The sequence below is a fragment of the Triticum aestivum genome, chromosome 7B (genome assembly GCF_018294505.1).
Source record: "Triticum aestivum cultivar Chinese Spring chromosome 7B, IWGSC CS RefSeq v2.1, whole genome shotgun sequence".
In the NCBI taxonomy this organism is placed as follows: Eukaryota; Viridiplantae; Streptophyta; class Magnoliopsida; order Poales; family Poaceae; genus Triticum; species Triticum aestivum.
In genome coordinates this window covers 602341059-602351622 of record NC_057813.1, presented here as the reverse complement: position 1 = coordinate 602351622, position 10564 = coordinate 602341059, and the positions used below count along the sequence as shown (strand labels likewise).

General features: G+C 44.8%; 1 protein-coding gene across 1 annotated transcript; it reads right to left on the bottom strand.

The window, feature by feature from the left end:
* Positions 1-7361: 7361 nt before the first annotated feature.
* LOC123162832 (AAA-ATPase At3g28580) lies at positions 7362-8874 on the bottom strand. The gene has a single exon (XM_044580590.1). It carries the CDS (start codon positions 8869-8871, stop codon positions 7408-7410), a length of 1464 nt encoding a protein of 487 aa, XP_044436525.1. The 5' UTR covers positions 8872-8874; the 3' UTR covers positions 7362-7407.
* Positions 8875-10564: the final 1690 nt, after the last annotated feature.

The following is a 10564-nucleotide window of genomic DNA, read 5'->3' as shown; positions in this document are numbered from 1 at the left end:
CCAGAAAAATTTTCTAAGGACCTATGAGATTATTTCCAACACACACAATAGGCATAGTTTGCGAGGATTCAACCGAGTCGTAGCACGACGTAAAAATTATAATGGAGGTGATCATTACATTTCTTCTTCTCCTCTTCTCTAATTAGAATGAACACTCTTTTATCAGAGCTATAAGTTAAAACAAAAAACTTAACTAACATTTATTCGCAAAGGTCGCCTCCCATGAAACGCTTTTGGTTACGGTCTAAACAACTGTGCTGATAATCACTTCTCTTTTGGTGTGAGCACACCATACCATAGCTCGTGAGATTTAAGGTTATTCCATTGTTGGTGTACACCCTGGGCTTCTTTTCTTGGGAAAGTGTTTGACAAAGGGTTCAAGGTCAAACCTTATGTTTCCCTCATAGAAATTAGTAACAATATTGATAGTTCTGAAAAATGGCCTACCCAATATGATTTGAGCTATAGGATCTTCATGCATATCCACTATGGCAAGATCAATAGAGCAGGGCAACTGTAATTTTGAACAACAATATGGTGTCTAACACCTACTGCGTAGTATAAGTGGAATCGGTTTAATCTCACTAATTATAAAAGGATCAAGATTGAGTCTACCATATAAAGACTTCGGGATAATGGGACACTAACCTCTAAGAGCATTAAATTTGTTCATCCCAATCTCAAATTTAAAAGTGGATTCAGATATATCTTCCCTCTTAGCATGTAGCTTTTTATGATACTTCTTGTACTCCATATCTAATTCTCGTGCCTTGATTGCAACTTGGTGAATAAAACTTTGTTACGCCTAATCATAGCTGCAAGCTCGTGGACGGACACTCCAATCACCTACGATGAGAAGGATGAACCAAGGGCCCGCCCCGTCCGAGCACCCGCCGCACTAGTCCTCGACCCCATAGTGGACGGCTTCAGACTAACGAAGGTGCTTATGGATGGGGGCAACGGTCTAAACCTCATTTATGAGGATACCCTCAACTAAATGCAGTTCGACAGATCTCGAGTCGAATAGAGTTACACCATGTTTCGGGGAATTATCCCCGGCAAAGAGGCGCGCTGCTCTGGATGAATCACCCTGGACGTAGCGTTCGGTGCTCCGGAGAACTACAGGACCAAGGAACTACTTTTCCACATTGTGACCTTCCATAGCGGATACCACGCCCTATTGGGGCGTGAAGCATTCTCAAGGTTCCAAGCTATACCTCACTACGGGTACATGAAACTCAAAATGCCAGGACCCAATGGTGTGATCACCATCGCTAGTGACCCGGACAGAGCTCTCCGAGTCGAAAACAAAACAACATCTCTCGCTCTTGAGGCATTATCCGAGGCTCTTTTAGCCGAGGAGTTCACTCCGCACAACAATGGATAGGGATGATGTGACCCTCAATAAAAGACCCAAATCCACATCCTTCAAACCAGCTGATGAAACTGACAAGGAAAACTATCTTGAAGACAGTGAGACAACCCCAAAGTCCTGTCTTGCTGCAGTGTTCGAGTTAGTGGCCACTACCGCTGGCACAAGCTCTTCGAACCTTCTCTCTGAATTAATTCAGTTTGTTGAGTCTCAACTACAAGCTGAAAGACATCGATCAGTTGTGCGGCGATAAGAAGCCGAAGGACTGAGGAAGTCCCAGCAGAATTCAGTTGCATACTTTCTGTTGCAACAACAAGCGTTGGAGGATTTTAGCGTCAAACAAGAGAAAGTTAATAAGCTTGCTAAGCTTATTGCCAGCATGGTGGATACCCATGATAACTTTTCTTGAGCTCTTCTGAAATTGTTTCAGTCATGGACTTGTTTTGCTGTCACGTTTATTTGCACTGCTGGCCAATTTAGACACCCAGTGTATGTAATATGCTGCTTTGTTCCCTATATTGGCACTGGTGGCGAACTTTGATGCCTGATGGATGTAATATTTGTAATAGCCGTAATAGCCTAGCTTAAGTTTCTTAGTTATTTATTTCCTTATTCTTGTTTATTTATTTGCTTGTAATCACTGCAGTTTTTTTTCACAGACCATGGGCCTCGTACGGGCGGTCGAATTCATGGGCCTTCTATGGGCCGTCGAGCTCATGGGCCTTCTACGGCCCGTGAGTTCATGGGTCCTCTACGGGCCGTCAAATTCGTGGGCCTTCTACGGGTCGTCAACTTCATGGGCGTTCTACGGGCCGTATCATTTATTGATAGACCAAACATGGGCCGTACTATTCAGTATGGGCCATAAACGGGCTAAAGATGGAATTGCATGTTTATGGTCCCGACCATAACGGGCCATTAATAGGCCAATATGTATCACGGGCTTAATTCTACCGACGGACATAACTGGTCGTTAATGGGCCGGAATAGAGACGCCACGAAAATGGCCCAATGGTATAATGGGCCACAAATGGGTCATCTTTAACCACAGGCTGAATTTGGCCCATCAGGAGAACATGCCAGAAACAGACCGTATGTAACCGAGGGCTGAAAATGAGCCCAAGAATAAATGGGCTCATAGAAGGCTGAAAGATAACACGGGTTGCAAATGGCCCAACTAATAAATGGGTCGTTATTGGGTATAAAGTGTTATACTATTTATTATGGGCCAGTTTCACTATGGGCCATTAAAGGACCCAAAGATATACTAAAGGCCTCATATGGGCCGAAAGATGTCATGTGTCATACATGGGCCGAAAGTGACAAGGGGCTGGAATTATATTGGACGACCCACATGACGTTACTGGGCCGAATTGGGAAAGTCCATAACGGGCCGTGACTTAACGGGCCGTGAATGGGCTATACGCGAGCAGGCCGTTAAAAGGCTTTCGGTGGGCTGGCCCATTAACTTTTAACCAAATTAAACGGGCCAACCTTTTTAACCTAAATGGACCACTACTGGACCTTGCCACATGTCGATGTACCATAGGCACCTCCTGTCCATTGGACGGTTGACATCTGTCCCAACGCGGAGCTGACACATGTTTCCTCCAGCCAATGAGAATTTTACACGTGAAAAATCACCATTGGTCGTGGCTGTTAATGGGTTATCGGATCCAAAACCGAACCCGATAGCTTGACGATGACCCGTTACGGCGGATGCCACGTGTCGGTCACCCTTAACGAAAGCACTTCCATGACACGTCATTTATCGTCATGGAAGTGGACACTTTTGTGATGATAATTTCAGAATTATCATGGAACACTTCTACGACAACACAGGTATGCCTATCTTGATTCTGTCATAAAATCATCATGGATGTACAATCATGACATAAATCGTGACCTACTGTGACAAACACGTATCATCACGGAAGTGTCTTTTTTTTGTAGTGAAGAGGTGGTTCACTGATGGTGCTGATTCAGTCACTGAAATACCCCTCACTCCTTGGGCCTTCAACAAGCAGAAAATCCTTCTGCCGCTAGGAGGAACAAGTACGACAAGATAGGATCTCCATGTCTTCGGCCCCGTGTCGACCTAAAATCATCTAGGCTACCTCCATTAAAAAGTATTGAGAAGGAAACCGAAGATACACATCTCATAACAGTTTCTGTGAAATGAGGACTAATCCCAAGCTTGAGCATAAGCTCCTTCATGTACGACCATTTCAACCTGTCATATGCCTCATCATGTCTAGTTTAAGTGCGCAGAAACGGTTGCCCTTCACTCTCCTTGTCTTCATATAATGCAAACACTCATAAGCTGCAATAAAATTATCTGTGATGAGATGTCCTGGGACAAACGCCGACGGCTCTTCAGAGATTACCTCGGGGAGGATGGTCTTCAACCTGTTTGCTAAGACCTTGGAAGCAATTTTATAAATCACATTGCAAGGGCTTATAGGTCAAAATTGTCCTAACATTTTTGGACTAGCTATGCTGGGAATAAGAACGATGAACGTACCATTTATATCCTCTAGAGAGTCCTCTCCACTGAGCACCCTGATGATCATTTGTGTTACCTCATCACCACACAGCTCCGAATGCCTCTGAAAGTGCACCGAAAAACCATCCGGGCCGGGAGCCTTGGTTGGAAACATTTGGAAAAGTGCAGCTTTAACCTCTTCTGAGCTATAAGGGGCATTGAGATGGGCATTCACTGCAGCATCAACTCTGGCCGGGACATGTGAAAGCACTTCTTCCATGCCTACAGTGCCCTCTGAAGCATATAAATTTGAGTAGAACTCTGTCACCATATCCGCCATAACCTTGGCATCAGTGCACATGGAGCCGTCTGTCCTCTGAAGCTGGGTGACTGTGTTCTTGGCTCTCCTGGCGCTAGCCTTCCTTTGAAAATTTGAGTGTTGCTATCACCTTCAGCTAGCCAACTAATCTTGGACCCTTGCTTCATCATTACTTCTACCCTGTAGCAAATCTCTACAATCCGATCACGCGTCTTCTTTTCCTCCGGTGACAGAACAACCCGCAGGGGGTCTGCTCTGAAAGACGCAAGTTGCAGCCGAAATGACCTTCTTGTCTAACCGAACCAAAAGTGGACAACCCCCAATGGCGAAGATCTGTAGCCACCGACGTTAATTTGTTGGCAAGCTCGGCAACTGCTGTAGCAGGCTGATCCGCTCGCCACGCTACCTCCACCGTGTTCCTGAAGGTACTTTCAGTTTCCCACTTGCATTCATACCAGAAGGGTTTCTTCAGAGCTATCCTCAAGTTTCCAGCTTCTAGTTCATTGATCGGCACAATCGGGCTGTGGTCGGACTTGGCCGCCGTAAGATGTTCCACCGAAGCAAATGGGAACATATTTGACCAGCTGGGGCTAGCAAGTGCTCGGTCCAAACGGACCCGGCAATATTCGCCTCCTACTATTGGCTTCTCAAAAGTCCAGTGGATTCCATTGTATCCCAGGTCAGCTAATTCACATACATCCACAGCCACCCTGAAACCTGCGATTTGTGCGCTGTCAGCGGCAAGCGGTGGACCAACCAAACCGGCCCACAACAAAAATGGGTAAGGAAGTGAAAAGAACCAACAGCGAACCAAAACACGTGTCAACTGAAGAACGAATAACTGCTGTAACTGGGATTTTTTTTAGATTAGATATATATATATATATATATATTACTTTGTCTAGGCTACTAGTAGAATACAAGGAGCTAACAATATGCGGTGAATCAGAATGGTATTGGTCAAAAAGTTCGTGAGTTGAAGCCGCTTCTTATGAGCAATTAGTTAAAGTTTGTGTTAGTGTCATTTTTGGAGTATTGAATTTGTAGGAATGATATAATAGTTTCAGTTAGACTGATTTATTGTAGTTTTTTCAATACACATGGAAATTTCTTACCAGTATGTTTTTTTTACCGAAGATTAAGGTGCTGGTATTATGTCCGTTGTCTACTTGGCTCAACATTTTTTGAATAAAAAAATTGATGGAACGTGTACATGTATTCTGGTCAAATTTTGTGAAGTAAAATTGACGACCCTTTAACCAATTACCATTTGACCATTAATACATTTTTATATATTTGTCGTCCTGTGGCAACGCGGGCTAATAACACAAGCAGTGAGAATGAACTATTTAGTTAGGTATATATAGGATTCTTAAATATTGGAACATATATATGGATAAGTTTACTTTACTTAGTTTAAAAAAATGTTCACCACAAATTACAAAATGTTCACACGGATCCTCAAAAAAAAATGTTCACACGGTTTAAAATAATGTTTGTACAATTCAAATAAATGGTCGTGGCTTTTAAAAATATGTTCATGATATTTTTTATTTAAAACTCATTAATAAGTAAAAATCTTGGCACCATTTGTAAAGAAAGCATATTTCATTTTCACAATGTTCAGGCATCTAAAAATATGTTCATGAAATTTAAAATAATCAAATTTAAAATGTGTTGATAACATTTAAAAAATATGCATGTGCATTTCAAAATGTTCATGCCATTTCTAGAAGATGGTCATAACATATAAAATTATGTGTGTCATTTAAAAAAATATTCACCATGTATCTAAAAAATGTTCAGTGCGCATTTGACAACTGTTCAACATATATTCGGATGTATCTTCAATGTATATTTGGAAAATAGTCAACATGTATTTGAAAAATGTTCACCATATATACGAAAATATTCAACGTGTATTAGAAAATATAGAAGTATTTGAAAAAGTCAAAAAAGGAAAAACGAAGGAGAAATGAATAGCGAAAAAGTCAAAATAAAAATTGATAAGAACCGGTAAACAAAACTCAAAAGAAAGAGAAATCGCGTGGAACTTTCTGAAACCGTACAAAAGATTCCCGTTTAGAAGGTTCCCAAAACTTGTCACTACCACGTTGTTGGACCGACCCACTTCACCGAAAATTGTAGGCGAGCACTAAAAAAGAAAAATACGCATTTGCATCCAAACCCTCCCCATATGCATGGACGAAAAATACCTCCAAAGGAGGCACATAAAACCCATATTTCCCTAGACTATCGGGGCAGCACACGTCCGGATAGCACATTCGAACTGTTCTGGCCCACCACCGACCCACAAAATTTCCTCTCCAGAGTGGATCAAACCCTAACCCTAGCCACTCCAGTTCACTCACACTATCACTCCTCCTATCACTATCCTCTTCACAACCGTCGCGTCCCTTCGGTCGGCTGCACTGCCACGTTCGGATTTGAATCTAGCTCGGAGGAGGACGGCATCGACTAGGTGGTCGGGTGGCCTAGGAGTAATGAGGAGTTATGAGGTTCTAATGGATTGATTAGACATGCTCTTACCTCAACCATAAAGCTTGTGTATTGGTGCAATTTCCTCATTTTCTTTCTGCCAATATTAATTTATTGTCACTGTTTTGTTCATTGTTTGATATATGTTGTGAATGAAAGATCGATGTAGCTGCTCTTTTTAAAAAAGAGGTTAAATACATGGTGCAACCTGAAGTCATCTTCCTCGCGATCTCTGTCGCTACACCGTACCTACAAGTTTGATGATGTGCCATGAACTTGCACCAACGCACACCATCTAATACGATGGCCTCACCAAGCCGTCCCACGACGAGCCGAGAGCACAAACCGGTCTATGCAAATACCATTCCACTTCTTGGCACCTTCAAGCAGCACCCGCTCCAAAACCATGCCCCCATGGGTAGAATGACACAGAAGGCACCGTTATCATCTGATCGGGGAGACCAAGATCTAGGGTTTCCCCTAGAGCAGATGGAGCGAGGTAACGACAATTGTAACGGCGATGCCTTCGACAAGGAAATAACGTCTAAAACACCGTCATCGTCCGCCATGACTAAAATCGGCATTGATTCTCACCGGCAGTCGAGCCACTCCGAACCAGCCAGTGGCCTTTTACGACGGTATTGAAAACTTGCATATATATATTGATACCAAGGAGGAAAATGTTACATGGGGACAAACATCACCAAGAAATAGGCCGGTATGACAGTTATCTCAAAGTTTCACGGCGGCCGGAGCAGTCACTGATTCCCTCCTGGCTTTCTTCAGGGTCTCAACTAAACCTGCCAAGGAAGTGTCGGCGTCCATACGCGCCACGTCACTGGACGACCTATCGGAGTCGTCCCTCCTCCTCTTTTTGCATTTGGGCATGAGGTTATGTGCCACGTCAGCGGGTGACGTGTCAGTGTCGTCGAGCAGCTGCCGTATTTCGTCGAACAAGTCGTGGTCTTCTACCTTGAGGTAGTTCTTGGCGAGCACCTTGAAGGCCCCGAAGCGGCAGTAAGACATCTCGATGTGCATGTCCATCCTCCCGCGGCGGGTCAGCGCTGGGTCGAGCATGTCAACGCGGTTGGTGGTGAAGATGATGACCCGCTCGCCGCCGCTCGCTGACCACAGCCCGTCCACGAAGCTGAGCAGACCGGAGAGCGTCACCTTGCTGCCGTCATCTTTGTTGGGGTCCAGCGGGTCGCAGCAGCTGCCCCCGGCGCCCTTCTTGTCGGCGACCTTGCGGTTTCCGGCGAGGTCGACCTCGATGGCGTCGATGTCCTCTATGACGATGATGGACTTGCCCTTGGTCTCGATGAAGAGCTTCCGGAGCTCGGCGTTGTTCTTGACGGACGTGAGGTCAAGGTCGTAGACGTCGTACTTGAGCTTGTTGGCCATGGCCGAGATTAGCGTTGACTTGCCCGTGCCGGGGGGCCCGTGCAGCAGGTACCCGCGCTTCCACGCCTTGCCCACGTCTGAGTAGTACTGCTTGCCATCCATGAACGCCTCCAGATCGTCGGTGATCTCCTTCTTATGGTCAGGGTCCATGGCGAGCTTGTCGAAGGTCGCCGGGTGCTCGAATGGCACGTGGCACCAGGTGCTCCTGTTCCCCGGCCGGTGGTTCGTGAACAGCCGCCTCTCCCTGGCCATGGTGGCGATGAGACCGCGGCCCTTCTCCAGCGCGCCCGGCAGGTAGTCGTCGAGCATGACACGGCGGTGGCGCTTGTGGAACACTGCCCGGAACAGCCGGGGCTCCGTGTCGTAGGGGAAGAGGCTGACGACGGGGCCCGGGCTCCTGTAGCTGGGGCCCTTGTTGGACGCGTACCACCAGACGCGCGCGCCTTGGTGGTCGTCGGTGACGTGCACGTCGTCGTCCAGGGTGATCTCCGGGAGCTTGCCGTCCTTCCCCAGCTCGGCCTTGAGCCTGCGGGCGCCGCCAGCGCATTTGTCGGTGAGGTAGGCGGAGATGTCGTCGAAGAGCTCGTTTCGGCGGAACTGCTCGTCGCTTTGCTCGGAGATGGTGACCTGGACGTAGGGGTTGAAGTAGGCGGCGACGAGCGGCGTCCACTTGGTGATGAAGTGCCTCAGCTCGTCGTGGATGTAGTCCGGCAATTTGGAGCAGGACCACACGGTGACGACGGTCATGGCCGTCCCGACCCCGACCCACGGCCACTTACCGGCCGGAGCTGCCATGTATGTACGCCCGACAGGGTTCTTCTTAAGCTCAATTAAACCGTTGGCTGAATGGCCTCGGTCACGACCGACTTATAAAGCAACCGCAGAGTGGACGATACAAAATGATCGCGTCAGTAACACATGCATATACGGCTGACGACACAGCGGATGGTTCCGGGGAAGCAATGAGGAAATGTCGCCGGAGTCTCGTGGAATTAATTAGACGACAAGTTGCTATCCATGATGATGAGCCTAGATAGGTGCACGTACTGAAAATTATTCATAGGCAAATTAATAGTTTAACCAAATGTAAGAACAAGTCCATCAGGATTTTTCTCAGAACACCCACGTCAGCATATACAGTCACACCACCGGGTCACACGCACCAACGCACACCATCACAACATCTATTGAGGGCCACGATATGAAGATCGACAAAACCACCGCATCTTGTTGAAAGAACGATCCACCTTAGAGCATCTCGAATAGATGCCTCCAGAGTCATATTTCATAAGGAAGCGAGCATTGATCTTCGTCGCGAGGAGAGCTACCACTAGTAGAAAAAAGGCCTATTGTCCCGGTTGGTAACACCAACCGATATAAAGGAAATTTTATGATTTTTTTTTGAAATTTTTTATTTTCAAATTTCTGAATTATTTTAACCTCTAATATCTAATCACCCCTCATCATTCCAAATCATCTAACTTCCCGGACGGTCACCTATCCTCTCACTACTCCAACCTGAGCACGCTTAACTTTCGGGTTCTATTCTCCCTCGTTTTTAAGTCTGCACTTGCTGTTTTCCTGACAATAGTAAGATGTCAATCCTATTAACCCTCAGGAATTTAGCTTGAGCATGAAATCACACATTTCACTGTTTGAGTTTGAAACTATTGTTCTAAAAAATAGTAATTATTTAGTAACACTAATATTTCTTGAATAAGTAGTTTGACCATAGTTTGACCATAGTTTGACCAGATTTGACCAAAATTCAAAAAAACTGGAATAATTATTTAGTAACAGTAATATTTCTTGAATAAGTAGTTTGACCACAGTTTGACCAGATTGACCAAAATTCAAAAAAATTAAAATAATTATTTAGTAACACTAATATTCTTGAATAATTATTTAGTAACACTAATACTTCTCGAATAAGTAGTTTGACCATAGTTTGACCAGATTTAACAAAAATAAAAAAACTGAAATTTGAGCATAACTTTTGTTCCTTTTAGAATTTGAGGATTCTAAAAATTTGCAAACAGGCCGCAGGCTGTCAAAATCGGATGCGGATTTTTGTGCTGAACATTTTGATATATTATACATTTTTTTCTGACATCGTATGCAAAAGTTATAGCCATTTTACATTTTCCCTACACTTTTTACAAAACATGTCCAAATTTAAGTTCTTAAATTTTCCTAACTAGTACATGTAGTAACATAACTACATCTCAAAGGATTTTAATTTTTGAAGTTTTTATCATTTTTTTTGCTTTTTACAAAACTGAAAAGGCGATCCACGGGAGAGGGGGGGTAGAGTTTGAAAATGAGGCCTTTAGTACCGGTTCGTGCCACAAACCGGTACTAATGCCTCAAACACCATTAGTACTGGTTGGTGGCTCGAACTGGGACTAAAGGTCTAACCTTTAGTACCGGTTGGTGCCATGAATCGGTACTAATGGGCATCACACCCTTTAGTCCCGGTTCGTGGCAC